Source organism: Macaca nemestrina, chromosome 3 (genome assembly GCF_043159975.1).
Source record: "Macaca nemestrina isolate mMacNem1 chromosome 3, mMacNem.hap1, whole genome shotgun sequence".
Lineage (NCBI taxonomy): Eukaryota > Metazoa > Chordata > Mammalia > Primates > Cercopithecidae > Macaca > Macaca nemestrina.
The window spans coordinates 130505214-130521447 of record NC_092127.1 but is presented as its reverse complement, the minus strand read 5'-3'; the positions used below and the strand labels follow the sequence as shown (position 1 = coordinate 130521447).

General features: G+C 38.9%; 1 protein-coding gene across 2 annotated transcripts in view; it reads left to right on the top strand.

Moving 5' to 3' along the window:
• Positions 1-9317, top strand: part of LOC105463603 (centromere protein C) — a 72447-nt gene extending 63130 nt beyond the window's left edge. For both annotated transcript variants that reach the window (XM_011710808.3, XM_011710807.3), the window contains 2 exons: positions 6903-6993; positions 9121-9317. In XM_011710808.3, the coding sequence (XP_011709110.2) occupies positions 6903-6993; positions 9121-9191 (162 nt within the window). In that variant the 3' untranslated portion in view covers positions 9192-9317. The remainder of the gene's footprint in view (positions 1-6902; positions 6994-9120) is intronic.
• The last annotated feature ends 6917 nt before the right edge of the window (positions 9318-16234 follow it).

Below are 16234 nucleotides of genomic sequence, written 5' to 3'. Positions count from 1 at the left end.
AGTTATTGTTGAGCATGTTTTTGTATGCTTCTTGGCCATTTCTGTATCTTCTTTTGAGAATTGTCTATTCATGTCCTTAGCCCACCTTTTGATGAGATTGTTTGTTTTTTTCTTGCTGATTTGTTTGAGTTCCATGTAGATTCTGGATATTATTCCATTGTTGGATGGACAGTTTGTGAATATTTTCTTTCACTCTGTGGGTTGTCTGTTTACTCTGCCGTTGCCAGTTTACCGATTATTTCTTTGGCTTTGCAGAAGCTTTTTAGTTTAATTAGGTTCCATCTATTTTGTTTTTGTTGTGTTTGCTTTTGGATTTTTGGTCATGAAGTCTTTGCCTAAGCCAATGCCTAGAAGGGTTTTTCTGATGTTATCTTCAAGAATTTTTATGGCTTCAGGTCTTAGATTCAAGTCTTTGATCCATCTTGAGTTGATTTTGGTATAAGGTGGCAGATGAGGATTCAGTTTCATTTTTCTACCTGTGCCTTACTGATTATCCCAGCACCATTTGTTGAATAGGGTGTCCCTTCCCTACTTAATGTTTTTGTTTGCTTTGTTGAAGATAAGTTAGCTGTAAGTATTTGGCTTTACTTCTGGGCTCTCTATTCACTTCCATGGTCTATGTGCCTATTTTCATTTCAGTACTGTGCTGTTTTGGTAACTATATAGTATCGTTTGAAGTCAGGTAATGTGATGCCTCCAGATTTGTTCTTTTTGCTTAGTCTTCCCTTTGGCTATGCAGGCTCTTTTTTGGTTCCATATGAATTTTAGGATTGCTTTTTCTAGTTCTGTGAAGAATGATGATGGTATTTTGATGGGAATTGCATTGAATTTGAAAATTTGAAGATTGCTTTTGGCAGTATGTCATTTTCACAATATTGGTTCTACCCATCCATGAGCATAGGATGTGTTTTCATTTGTTTATGTTGTCTATGATTTCTCACCTCTTTGGTTAGGTGTATTCCAAATTATTATTATTAATTATTATTATTATTATTATTATTATTTGCAGCTATTGTAAAAGGAGTTGAGTTCTTGATTTGTTTCTCAGCTTGGTTGCTGCTGGTGTATAGCAGAGCTATTGATTTGTGTACATTGATTTTGTATCTTGAAAGTTTACTGAATTCATTTGCCAGATCTAGGAGCTTTTTGGATGAGTCTAGGGTTTTCTAGGTATATGATCATATAATTGGCAAACAGCAACAGTTTGACTACCTCTTTTCTAATTTGGATACCCTTTATTTCCTTCTTTTGTCCGATTGCTCTGGCCAGGACTTCTAGTACTATGTTGAATACAAGTGGTGAAAGTGGGCAACCTTGTCTTGTTTCTGTTCTCAGGAGAAATACTTTCAACTTTTCCTTGTTCAGTATGATGCTGGCTGTAGGTTTATCATAAACGGCTTTTATTACCTTGAGTTATGTTCCTTCTATGCCGATTTTGCTGAGGGTTTTAGTCATAAAGTGGTGCCGGATGTTGGCAAATGCTTTTTCTGCCCCTATTGAGCTGATCATGTGATTTTTGGTTTTAATTCTTTTTATGTGGTGTATCACATCTATTGACTTGCATATTGACTTCTCTATGTCTTTTGGAATCATTTCATTGGATTGGTAACAATTCTTCTTTGAATGTCTGATAGAATTCAGCTGTGAATCCATCTGGTCCTGGACTTTTTTTGTTGTTGACAATTCTTTTATTACCCTTTCACTCTTGCTGCTTATTATTGGTCTATTTAGAGTTTCTATTTCTTCCTGGTTTAATCTAAGAGAGTTGTATATTTCCAGGAATTTATCTCTCTCTTCTGATAGATAAATTGAATGTCTGATAGAATTCAGCTGTGAATCCATCTGGTCCTGGAATTTTTTTCTTTTTCTTTTTTTGAGACGGGGTTTTGCTCTTGTTGCCCAGGCTAGGGTGCAATGGTGCGATTTCAGCTCACTGTAACCTCCACCTCCCAGATTCAAATGATTATCCTGCCTCAGCCTCCCAGGTAGCTGGGATTACAGGTATGTACCACCACACCCGGCTAATTTCGTGTTTTTAGTAGAGACAGGGTTTTGCCATGTTGGCCAGGCTGGTTTTGAACTCCTGACCTCAGGCAATCCACCTGCCTCTGCCTCCCAAAGTGTTGGGATTACAGGCGTCAGCCACTGTACCCGGCCTGGACTTTTTGTTGTTGTTGACAATTCTTTTATTACCATTTCAATCTCATTGCTTGTTATTGGTATTTTCAGAGTTTCTTTTTCTTCCTGGTTTAATCTAGGAGGGTTGTATATTTCCAGGAATTTATCTGTCTCATCTAGGTCTGGTTTGTATACATAAAGGTATTCATACGACCCTTGAATGATCTTTTGTCTTTCTGTGGTATCAGTTGTAATATCTCCTATTTTGTTTCTAATTGAGTTTATTTGGATCTTCTGTCTTCTTTGTTAACCTCGCTAATGGTCTATCAATTTTGATTATATTTTCATTTAGTTCTACCAAATGGCTTGATCTTTGTTATTTCTTTTCATCTGCTGGGTTTAGGTTTTGTTTATTCTTCTTTCTCTAGTTCTAGTTCCTTGAGGAGTGACTTTAGATTGTGTATTTGTGTTCTTTCAGACTTTTTGATGTAGGCATTTAATGCTATGAACTTTCCCGTTAGCACTGTTTTTGCTGTATTTTAGAAGTTTTGATAGGTTGTGTCACTGTTATTGTTCAGTTCAAATAATTTTTCAATTTTCATCTTTATTTCATTGTTGATCCAACAGTCGTTCAGGAGCAGATTATTTAATTTCCATCTATTTGCTTGGTTTTGAGCGTTCATTTTGGAAATTGACTTCCAATTTTATTCGACTGTGGTCTGAGAGAGTACTTGATATAATTTTGGTTTTCTTAAATTTATTGAGACTTGATTTGTGGTCTCTCTCATGCAGTCTATCTTGGAGAATGTTCCATGTGCTGATGAATAGAATGTATATTCTGCAGTTGTTGGGTAGAATGTTCTGTAAATATCTATTAAGTCCATTTGTTCCAGTGTATACTTTAAGTCCGTTGTTTCTATGTTGACTTTCTGTCTTGATGACCTGTTTACTGCTGTCCGTGGGGGTATTGAAGACCCTCACTGTAAGTGTGTTGCCGTCTGTCTCATTTCTTAGGCCTAGTAGAAATTGTCTTATAAATTTCGGAGCTCTGGTGTTAGGTGCATGTATATTTAGGATTGTGATATTTTCCTGTTGGACTAGTCCATTTCTTATATAATGGCCTTTTTTGTCTTTTTAACTGTTGTTGCTTTAAAGTCTGTTTTGTCTGATATAAGAATAGCTACTCCTGCTCTCTTTTGGTATCCATTTGCATGGAATATCTTTTACTACTTCTTTACCTTAAGCTTAAGTGAATCCTTATGTGTTAAGTGAGTCTTTGAGGACAGCAGGTACTTGGTTGGTGCATGCTTATCCATTCTGCCATTCTGTGTCTTTTAAGTGGAGCATTTAAGCCATTTATATTCAATGTTAGTATTGAGATGTGAGGTACTGTTCTATTCATTGTACTAGTTGCCTGAATTTTGTGTGTGTGTGTGTGTGTGTGTGTGTGTGTGTGTTTTACAGACCCTGGGAGATTTATCCTTTAAGGAGGTTCTATTTTGGTGTATTTTGAGTTTTTGTTTCAAGATTTAGAACTTCTTTTAGCAGTTGTAGTGCTGGCTTGTTAGTGGGGATTTCTGTCACCATTTGTTTGTCTGAAAAAGACTTTATCTTTCCTTCATTTATGAAGCTTAGTTTTGCTGGATACTAAAATTCTTGGCTGATAATTGTTTTATTTAAGGAAGATAAAAATAGGACCTCAGTCCCATCTGATTTGTAGGGTTTCTGCTGAGAAATCTGCTGTTAATCTGATAGGTTGTTTTTTTAAAATAGGTTACCTGATGCTTTTGCCTCACAGCTCTTAAGATTCTTTGCTTTGTCTTGACTTTAGATAACCTAATGACTGTGTGGCCAGGTGATGATCTTTTTGCAATGAATTTTCCAGGTGCTCTTTGAACTTCTTGTATTTGGATGTCTAGATTGCTAGCAAGGCCAGGGAAGTTATCCTTGATTATTTCCTCAATTTTTCCAAACTTTTAGATTTCTCTTCTTCCTCAGGAACACCAATTATTCTTATGTTTGGTCGTTTAACAAAATCCCAAACTTCTTCAAGGCTTTGTTCATTTTTTTAAAATTTATTTTTTCTTTGTCTTTGATTGGGTTAATTCAAAAGCCTTGTTTTTGAGCTCAGAAGTTCTTCTACTTGTTTGATTCTGTTGTTAAAACTTTCTAATGTATTTTGCATTTCTCTAAGTGTGCCTTTCTTTTCCAGAAGTTGTGATTGTTTTTTATTTATGCTATCTATTTTTCTGGAGATTTTGTCATCCAAGTCTTGTATTTTTTAAAAAAATTCTTTAAGTTGGTTTTCACCTTTCTCTGGTGCCTCCTTGAGTAATGTAATAATCAACCTTCTGCATTATTTTTCTGGCAATCAGAGATTTATTTGTTTGGATCCATTGCTGGGGAGCTAGTATGATCTTTTGGGGGTGTTAAAGAACCTTGCTGTGTCATAGTACCAGAATTGTTTTCCTGGTTTCTTCTCATTTGGGTAGACTATGTCAGAGGAAACATCTGGAGGTCAAGCGCTGCAATTCAGATTCATTTGTCTAACGGAGTGATCCCTTGATGTGGTGTTCTCCTCCTTCCCCTAGGGATTATATTTCCAGAGAGGCAGCCTGAAGTGATTGCTATTGCTTTTCTGTGTCTAGCCACCCAACAGAGCTATGGGGCTCCAGGCTGGTACTGGGAAGTGCCTGCAAAGAGTCTTGTGATATGATCTGTCTTCAGGTCTCTCAACCATGGATCTCAGCACCTCCTCTGGTGGAGGTAGCAGGGGAGTGAAGCAGACTCTGTGAGGGTCTTTGGTTGTAGTTTTGTTTAATGTGCTGGTTTTCTTTAATATTGGTTGTGCTAGCAGGTGGCTGGCCACCAGCCAGGAGGTGGTACTTTCAAGAGAGCATCTGCTGATACAAGGTTGCCTGGATAAGTATTCAGGTTTCTCAGGTGATGTGTGGGGCCTTAGAGCTCCTGTCTTAGGCTACAGGGCAGTTAGAGAAAGACCATCAGGTGGAGGTAGGATTGATTAGGTGTGTCCGAGCTCAGACTCTCCTTGGGCTGAGCTTCTTGTGACCACTGTAGGGGATGAGAGTATGGTTCCCAGGCCACTGGACTTATGTTCCCAAGGGGATTATGGCTGTCTCCACTGCATCATACTGGTCACCAAGGAAGTGGGGGAAGCCGACAGACTGGCCTCACCCAGCTCCCATGCAGCTAGGCGAGGCCAGTTTCACTGCCACTGTGCCCCACCAAACCAAGTTTGTATCCAGGCAACCAGTGAGCAGGACTGACATTTTGCGCCAGGCTACAAGCCTCCCTGCTGAGAAAGGAAGCTGGGCCTTCAGGCCCTGCCCCTTGCCTCCTACCCTGGCTTGTATTTGAACTTCCTATTCGCCCTTCCCCCAATTCTGCCCAGGAAAATTCGTGCGTGGTCAAAATTATTTAAAGTTCAACTAGAAATTTCCTTCTTCCTGTGGTCCTTCCCCAATTCCACTGGCAGCCCTCCCCAAGGAACCCTGTGAGAGAAAGTCAGAAATGGTTTCCTTGGAAACCAGGAGTACTTACAGGGCTCTTCCCACCTTTGCTTCTACTATTATATTTCCCTTGGGTCTCTCAGTTCCTTTCAGCTCTAGGTAAGGTTAAATCCTTCTCTCATGACCTGGATTTTCAGGTTCCCCAGTAAGGATGTGTTTGGAGGCAGACTTTCCCCCCTTTCACACTTTGGGCACTCATAGTTTTTCAGCTGTCTCATGGAGTTTGCAGCGGCAAGCCATTTCTTTCAAAGAGTCTGTGAATTCTTTCAGTTTTCTTGGTATGTTCCTGTGATAGTTCTTGGAGCAAAGAAGTTCATGATGTGAAGTTTCCACACGCTGTTCTGTCCATCTGAGTGGGAGCTGCAAGTTAGTCCTACCTTCTGTCCTCCACTTTTTCCTGTGTGTACTATCCTTTAATGTGACTGGCAGTGCAGTTTATTTACATCAGCATCACCACAAACATATGAGTAATGCTTTTCACTAGGACATGATGGCTGTGAGGTCACTAGGCAATACAATTTTTTAGTGCCGTGGTAACCTTATAGGACCACTATCATGTTTACAGTTTGTTGTTGACTGAAACGTTGTTAGGCAGTGCATGACTGTTTCACAAATTTAATGGCTTAAAACAATACTCTTCCATTATCTATCACACCGTTATGTAGAGAGAACCATGAGCTTGACCAGGTATTCTGTTTAGAGTATTACAAGACTGGAATCAAGATGTTGACAGGTTTGTATTTCTTTCTGGAGGCTGTAGGGACGAATCCGCTTCCAGTCTGCTTCCAATCTTATTCAGATTGTTGGCAGAATTCAGTTTCAAGTGGTTATAGGACTGAGGTTCCCATTTCCTCATTGGCTGTTCACCAGGGTGTCATTCTTAGTTTCTAGAAATAACTCATGTTTCTTGGTGTATGGCCCCACATCTTTAGTACCAGCAACAGTGCAAGTCCTTTTCATGCTTCAAATTTCTGTGACTGTTCCTTCTGCTTCATTTCTCCTCTGCTTCCAGCAGGAGAAAGTACTCTATTTTTAAGGGCTTAATGTGATTAGACTGGGCCTACCTACATTATCAAAGATAATCTCCCCATCTCAAGGTCTCTTTTGCCATGAAATTTAATGTATTTACAAGTTCTGGAGATTAAAGCAGGCACATTTGTGGGGAATTGTTTTTCTTCCCACTACATTTTAAGGTTCCTTTGGAGTATTGTCATGATTCAATTTTGAATGAGATTTTTATTTTTATTTTTACAGGTTTTTTATGTTAACTTTGGTGACCTTTTGTGTACTTTACACGAAACACCTTATATAATAAGTACTGGGGATTCGTTCTATGTTCCTTCAGGTAAGTATAATTAAAGACAATTTATTTCACTTAGACAACATGTATATGGTTGTTTTTGGGCACCATGGAAATGGAAGCCACAGTGGTCAAAATGAAGTGTGATAGGACTGATGGATGTCGAAATAGTTTGGTACATATTTTCCTTTCATTTGATTATCAGGTAAGTGTATTAGCATTTTGTGGTGGTTTTTTTGTTTTTGAGACAGCGTCTCGCTCTGTCACCCAGGCTGGAGTGCAGTGGCACGATCTCAGCTCAGTGCAGTCTCCACCTCCTTGTTTCATGCGATTCTTGTGCTTCAGACTCCCAAGTAGCTGGGACAACAGGCACGAACCACCACGTCTGGCTACTTTTTGTATTTTTAGTAGAGACGAGAGTTTGCTACGTTGGCCAGGCTGGTCTAGAACTCCTGACCTCAAGTGATCTGCCCACCTCAGCCTCCCAAAGTGCCATGATTACAGGTGTGAGCCACTGTGCCCAACCAATTAATGTTTTGATACATGAGAACAAGAGTTGTTTACTACTGACTATAAAAATATTGGCCGGGCACGGTGGCTCAAGCCTATAATCCCAGCACTTTGAGAAGCCAAGGTGGGTGGATCACAAGGTCAGGAGATTGAGACCATCCTGGCTAACATGGTGAAACCCATCTCTACTAAAAATACAAAAAAATTAGCCAGGCGTGGTGTGGGTAGCTGTAGTCCCAGCTACTCTGGAGGCTGAGGCAGGAGAATGGCATGAACCTGGGAGGTGGAACTTGCAGTGAGCAGAAGTTGCACCACTGCACTCCAGCCTGGGGAACAGAGCGAGACTCGGTCTCAAAATAATATGTATGTATATATTTATATATATACATATGTATATATACATAAATATGTATATATTTTTAGTCAGCAGATATGTTGTATTCCAGAGTAGAACGAAAATTGCCCCATGTTATCTCTAAGAAATTATGTTTTTAGAACATTATTTTAAACTGTTTAAAGAATGGAATGGTATGCTTCATCAGCTATTGAACAGCAAAAGTTATTGTAAATAGCCATTTTAATCCACTTGTCATTCATTCACTCATTCAACAAGTGTGATTAAGAGACTGCTATGGGCCAGGTGCAGTGGCTCACACCTGTAATCCCAACATTTTGAGAGGCTGAGGAGGGCTTGAGGTGAGGAGTTCGGGACCAGCCTGGGCAACGTAGGGAGACCCTGTCTCTACAAAAAATGCAAAAGTTAACCAGGCATGGTGATGCACACCTACAGTCCTAGCTCTTGGGAGCCTGGGACAGGAGGATTGCATGAGCCCAGGAGTTCAAGGTTGCAGTGAACTCCTGCACTTGAGCTATGATTGTACTTGAGCTCCTGCAGTGAGCTATGATTGTACTACTGCACTCCAGCCTGGGTGACAGAGCAAGACTCTGTCTCAAAAACAAAAACAAAACAAAGTGTCTACTATGTCCATGTATTGCTGGAAGATTTGGGATATATAAATGAACAAAACAGGCAAAAATCCCTGCTCTTATAGAGCTTACATTCTGTTAGGAGACAATAATAATAGTCATACTTGCATAGTCCTTAGTATGTCAGCACTGTTGTGAATACTTTCTCAATTTCTAGTATATAGAAAGTCACAGTGATAGTACTCAATTCTAATAAGCCTGTCACATGTGATAATTGTGGTCCATCTGTATTTCACTTTTCCTGTTATTTATTACCTCATTTAAGAGTAGCATTTGCCTTTTTAAAATTTTGAGATTTCATTCTACTTAACATTGTACCTTTTATACTCATATATATATGAGTATGTCTGGTTTAGAGGAATCCACAGAAGTTCTGTAGACCTAATAAAGATTGGTTGCAGAAAGAGATTTTCTTTTCTTACCCTCTTGACTGACTCATCCCTGCATTTATTACCATAACGATATGAAATTTGTATTTCTGTTCTCTGAAGCCTCATCTGGGTCACGTATCATGGTTAGCTCTTGATGTTGTAGTTCATGGAATTAAGTAAGTTACTTAGGTTAGGTGAATTGTTTTTATTTTGTGTCTTACTACAACTGTCAGGTGATGGCTATATACTTAATCAAAAGGAATGATTCCTATGGAAATAATTTTTATTTTCTTATCACTTTTAGGTAACTATTATAACATCAAAAATCTTCTGAATGAGGAAAGTGTTCTTCTTTTTACTCAGATAAAAAGATGAAAGATCAACCAAGCTTAAATATGTGTGTATATATGTATATGTGAAAAACAGTTTGTATAGTTGGGACATTTGTCTTTGTAATTACTTGTGATGTTTTAAAATAAAAATTTTATTCATTTTTGTGTAGACTTGTATTTGATAAACATTTCTAACTCCCATGTTTTTTCCGATTTTTCAGTGACTATACATAATAGCTTGTAGCGATGCCCATATTTATGATATTATTTTTATAATTTGACAAGAATACGAAAATGAAATATAGAACATTTCTGTGTCAAAAGAGACCGATTAATATATCTATTCATTAAAAAACACCTTTTCCAAATATGAATTTTAAATCATTAATTATTAAATAATCCAATGGGAGAAAACTGTGGTAAATGGCATATTTGTGTTAATTTCCTAAAACTGCTATAACAAAATACCACAAAATGAGTGACTTAAAGCAACAGAAATTTATTATCTCAGTTCTAGAGGCTAGAAGCCTGAAATCAAGCTGTTGTCAGGGCTGTGATGTGTTCGAAAACCTGTAAGGGAGAATCCTTCCTTATTCCTAACTTCTGGTGGTTTACTGGCAATTTCTGGCATTCCTTGACTTGCACTGGTAGGTAGCATTTCAGTCTACTTGCATTATCACATGGTATTCTCACCTTCTGTGTCTGTGTTCGCATGACATCTCTTTAGTATATTACATGTAAATGTTTTTCCATCATGCTTTTTGGTTCATATTTTCGTTGGAGGCAGTGTCTTTTGCCATTGCTTTCTGTATGTGGCCTCAACTTTCCCTCAATAAATAAATCTAAGCTAAAAATTTTATTCAATATTTTTGGTATGGTTAGCATGTAATTATCATTAACTCTGATTAATTAGAAAATTAGAAAAATCATAAAAAAAAGTTTTTTTTGGTTTTTGGTGTGGTTTTTGGTATGGTTAGCATATAATTATCATTAACTCTGAAGAAATTGATGTTTCACAGTAAATTATTTTTAGGTCAACTCCCTTTTCAGGTCTTACATATTAAATACACACATTCAAAGCAACTCTGGTGTAGGACTTAGGAAGAATGAAGTGTGATGGCTTTTTTTTATACTTTATAATTTTCTATTGTGATTTTTATTGAATCTTTTTTTTTTTTTACCTTTATTTCTTTGAATATATTTGTTATGAAGTCTTATTGAAGGCTTGACTAATCAAGTATCTGGGCTCATACAGATTTAGTTTTCACTGAATGCTTTTTTTCCTTTAGTATATTTCACTTTCCTATGTTTTTACATGTCTAATAATTTTTGGTTGACAGCTGGACATTTTAGGTAGCATATTGTAGCAACTCAATTTTGTCTTATATCTAAGGGATTTGTATTTTAAATTTAGCATTTTGACTGGACTCAAACTGTGGAATCTATCTTATATATGATGTGAAGTTCTGGCTGTCTGTGCTCTGTTTTTAAATTCTTTATTTCAATATTTATTCTTGCTTGCTAGGGGTAGTTCCTGTGTCTGCATAGCTTAGCAGTCAGCCAATCATTTGGACAAAGGTTAAGATCAAACACTTGAGTCTATAAGCCTTCCATCCACTGTTGGTTGTTCTGTGTGGGATGGGGGCTGCATTCAGTGTAGCAGGCAGTTCCCAAATCCCCCTTGGTTTTTACATTTGCCATGCTCTCTTGAGTCTCCTCTGTGCATGCATCATTTCAGTTTGCCAAAGATGTTTGGAGAGCTCATGTTACTCTTCTCTACCCTTCTGTTTCCAGGACCTTGTTAAATTTCTGGCTGCTCTGTTGCTCTTCAAGAACTAGGACTGTAACCTTTGGTTAATAACTAAAAATATTCCTTGTCCATTCCTAAGTGATTTTTTTACTTTTGACTTACAGAGTTGTAGGTTTATACCTCTGCTGTAAATCAAGACTCCTCTTACAGCAAAGTTGCTAGTTTTCAGTTAACTACAGCCAGACAAAACTGTAGTTTTTACTGATCAACCTAGGGGTGGGTGAGACCTCACTCAAGAAGGCCACAGATTCCAACAGTTCTTTTCCAAAGCTTTAGCAATTTTTTTTTTCTTTCTTGTCTTGTTTTTTTCCTTCTTTCTTTATTTTTTTTCTGGAGGCAGAGTTTCACTCTTGTTGCCCAGGCTGGAGTGCAATGGCATGATCTCGGCTCACTGCAGCCTCCGCCTCCTGGGTTCAAGCAATCCTCCTGCATCAGTCTCCTGAGTAACTGGGATTACAGGTGCTCGCCACCATGCCCGGCTAATTTTTGGATTTTTAGTAGAGACAAATTTTCACCATGTTAGCCAGGCTGGTCTCAAATTCCTGACCTCTGGGTGATCCACCCACCTCGGCCTCCCAAAGTGTTGGGATTACAGCTGTGAGCCACTGTGCCCAGCTTAAGTATATCCTTTCTGTGTCTAAACTGAAAGCCCATATGGTTCAGCAAAAGCTCTCCAGTCTGCTTGGTCAGAGCCACATCTGAATTTTGCCACCTCTGTACTCTGTTCAGCTCATAGACTTCTGTCATGTCTCAGAATTTTGCTCTGCACATTTGCAGCCTACTGTTCAGCCAACTTCTAGGGCTATAATGGTTGATACAGTAGTCACAAGTTGTAGCTATTTAAATTTAAAATGTTGTTTCTTACTTGCATTTGCCACATTTCAAGTGCTTAGTAGCACATGGTAGTGGTGACTACCACATTAGATGTCACAGATATAATTATTATGCAATTAACCCACAGATATAAGTTGCAGAAAGTTCTGTTGTTCTTGGGCACCTCATGCAGATTTCTGGAGCTCTTTTTCAGTTTCTACTTCTGTACCCTGCATCACAATTCAGTCTTCTCAACAGTCCTAAATTGTGATCTTTCTCTGCTCATTAAGACCACTGTTCTTTTTGAACTCAACTCTCTGTGTCCAGTTTTGCAGAGTGCCCCCAGGCATAAAATTGGGTGACTATGGAGTTAATCTCTTGTCTTGAAAGAATCACAGTCCTGGTGGGGTGTGGTGGCTCACACCTGTAATCCTAGCACTTTGGGAGACCGAAGCGGGTGGATCACCTGAGGTCAGGAGTTCAAGACCAGCCTGGCCAACACGATGAAACCCTATGTCTACTAAAATACAAACGTTAGCCGGGCATGATGGCAGGTGCCTGTAATCCGAGCTACTCGGAAGCTGAGATGGGAGAATTGCTTAAACCTGGGAGATGGTGGTTGCAGTGAGCCAAAATCACGCATCTGCACTCCAGGCTGGGCAGCTGAGCAAGACACTGATTCAATAAAAAGAAAAAAAAGAATTCACTTCTGTCCAATGTCTGCATAGAATTACCTTTTAACTTTTTCTATTTTAAAGTTTGTTGGAGGAGGACAAATTCGACCCCCATTAATCCATCGTGGGCATCACCCACGAGAGAGGTTTTTTTTTAATGATTTTTCTAATTTTTATTGTTGGGTAGGATTCCACAGTTTGTTGTCCATTTACTTACCACATGGATGCATGTGTCTTTAATTTCTTCCAGTGGTTGCTTACATCTATGTAACTACAATTCTGAAAAAGAAATTGGCAAGGATACAATGCATGTGTATAGTTCTGTTTCATTATGTGTGAATTTGTGTAACTACTGCAGTCAACATAGAACTGTTTCATCACTAATTTGTTCTTCATTTCTGTAATATTGTCACTTACATATTGTTGTAGCAATGGAATAATATAGTGTATGACCTTTGGTTTTTCTCACTCAGCATGAAGCCCTTAAGATCATCCAAGCAGTTGTACCTATCAATAGCTCATTTCTTTTTATTGCTAAGTGATATTCTCTAGTATGGATAACTGTACCACAAATAAAGATGAAGTGAACACTTCCTACAGGTTTTTCTGTAAATTTAAGTTTTTGTTTCTTTGTAGTAATGCCCATATGGGAAGCATACGTTTGATTTTTTAGGAAACTGCTTAACTGTTTTCCAGATTGGCTATACCATTTCAGATTCCCATAATCAATTTATGAGATACTGTGGTCTCATAAACCCCTTATCTATGGTTTCACTTTCCTTGAATGCAATTAACCCACAGTTAACAGTGGTCCAAAAATGTTAAATGGAAAATTCCAGAAATAATCTCTAAGTTTCAAATTGTGTGCTGTTCCGAATAGCATAATGAAATTCCATGCCCTCCCACCTGGGACCTGAATCCTCCTTTTGTCCAACATATGTATACTATAGACTACCTGCCTGTTAGTCATTATTATTTTCTGCTGTTGACTTTTAACCATTGATACCACCATGGTTCTGTGATCCAGGATCACCTGAAGCAGTTGATCATCCTGACAGTAGTAGCCTAATGCTACGTCCCAATGCCTGTGTCATTCACCTCACTTCATCCCGTCAGCATAGGCCTTTTATCACGTCATCACAAAAAGACGGGTAAGTGCAGTACAAGAAAGTATTTTGAGAGAAAGACCATATTTACGAAACTTTTACTACAACACATTATAATTTTTCTGTTTCATTGTTAACTCATACTTTGTCTAATTTATAAATTAAAACATATGCATACAAAAAATCTAAAGGTATCTATCTATAGATATATATTAGGTTCAGTACTGTCTGTAGTTTCAGGCATCCACTGGGGGTCTTGGGAACCTAATCCCCAAGGTGGACTGCTGTATCTAGTTTCTTTGCCCCCTCACCAAACATTTGGTATTGTTAATTTTTTTAGCTGTTCTAATAAGTGAGTAAGGATATTGTCTCTTGAACTTAATTTGCATTTCTCTAATGACTGGTGATGTTAAGCATCTTTTCATGTGTTTATTTGCTATCCATATATCCTCTTCAGTGAAATGCCTTATCATGTCTTTTGATCATTTTTTATGTGGATTTTTAAATGTTGAATTTTGGAAGTTTAAAAATATATTTTCTATATAAGTCATTTGTTGGACATATAGTTTGCAAATATTTTCTCCTGTTCTGTGGCTTGTCTCATCTTTATAACAAGGCCTTTTGAAGAGCAAAGCTTTTAATTTTGATGAAGTCTAACATTGATTTTTATTCTTTTATGGGTCATATTGCATCTTGCAAACTCATCAATCTCTAGATCCAAAATATTTTTTTCCTATTTCCTTCTATAAGTTTATAGTTTTGCATTTTATATTTCAGTTTTGTAATCCATTTTGAATTAAATGTTTTCTCATAAGGTGAGAGGGTTAGGTCAAAATTCATTTTTTGGCTGTGGATGTCTGATTGTACCCGCAGCAGTTGTTGAAAGGGCTATCTTTCTTCCATTGAATTGCTTTTGCACCTTTGTCAAAAATCAGTTGAGCATATTTGTGTGGATCTATTCTGAGTTCTGTATCTATTTTTTTTAATATGGTAGAAGTTTATTACTCCATTGAAACAGTTCAGAGGTGTATAGTCAAAAGCCGAAATAGGATGGTTCTGCTATCCTTGATATGTGGCTTAAATTTTTTTTAAATTTTATTTCAGTGGCTTTTGGGTACAAATGGTTTTTGGTTACATGGATGAATTACATAGTGGTGAAGTCTGAGATTTTAGTGTACCTGTCACTCAAGTTGTGTACATTGTACCCAATATGTAGTTTTTTTATCTCTCCCTTTTCATCCTCCCCCTTCTGAGTCTCCAAAGTCCATTATACCACTCTGTATGCCTTTGCATATTCATAGCTTAGCTCCCTCTCACTTAGCTCATGACTGAGAACATAGGGTATTTGGTTTTCCATTCCTGAGTTACCTCACTTGGAATAATGGCCTCCAGCTGTATTCACGTTGCTGCAAAATACATTATTTTAATTAAATTTTATTTTAGATCCGGGGGTACATGTGCAGGTTTGTTACTTGAGTACATTACATCCAGGTAGTGAGCACAGTTAAGTAGCGAGCACATCCAAGTAGTGAGCACAGATAGTGAGCACCCAATAGTCAGTTTTTCAACCCTTGCTCCCCTCCCCGCTTCCCCATATCTATCCCAAGGAAAAGAATTAGATAGATATTCTGCCCTCTGACTTCTCAGTTTCACTGCCAGGCCATCAGGAATGCGATCCACCTAGTGATACTCCTGACCCAGTGTTCCGGCTGTTCAGATCAGACAGGTACCTCTTTTCATCTGCAGGAACGTTAGTGTTCCAGGTAGAGAGGGAGTATGGCTCTACCCCACATACAAGCCTGAAACTGGAGGGCACTCTTCCTGTGGGGATGCAGGATAAACCTGACGTGTTCCAGAAAGGCTGTCTATAGGTGTACCCACGTGAAGCTCCCGTGGGAGAAGCCCTAGCTCTGTCTGCAGTGGTAGATTAAGGGGGAAAATAAGTCTCTTTTTTTTTTTTTAAGATGGAACCTTGCTCTGTTGCCCAGGCTAGAGTGCCGTGGTGTGATCTTGGCTCACTGCATCCTGTGCCTCCTGGGTTCAAGCAATTCTCCTCCCTCAGCCTCTCAAATAGCTGAGATTACAGGTGCCCACCACCATGCCCGGCTAATTTTTATATTTTTAGTAGAGACAGGGTTTCACCATGTTAGCCAGGCTGGTCTCGAACTCCTGACCTCATGATCCGCCCGACTCAGCCTTCCAAAGTGCTGGGATTACAGGCGTGAGCCAGCATGCCCGGCTAGCTAGCGTGCTCTTTCTTTAAGACCCTTCATGAGCATGAGAGCTGCCTGACAAAGTAGAGTTACAGACTTTCCACGCTAAGCCCAGCACTGCACCTGTTCCTCTGCTGAAAGAAACTTTCCACAAACAAAGGTTCTGGAACTCAAGGCCTGCTGTCTGGGTTCTTTTGTCATACGAGATGCTCCCTTGATATGGTATAGTCCCCCTTCCTGCAGTAGTGGGAGTCCCTGAGAGCCAGACTACTGTTAATGCTCTGCTGGGGTTAGCCACCCAGTGGGGCTGCCACACTCTAGGCTGGTGCAGGGGAATGTCTGCAAGGAATCCAGTGATGTGAGCTGTCCTCAGAATTTCCAGTAGTGGCTACCAGGGCCAGCTGTGGTGGAGGTGGCAGGGGAGTGACATAGATTCTGAGACTCCTTGGTTTTAAATAGCCTTAGTGTGT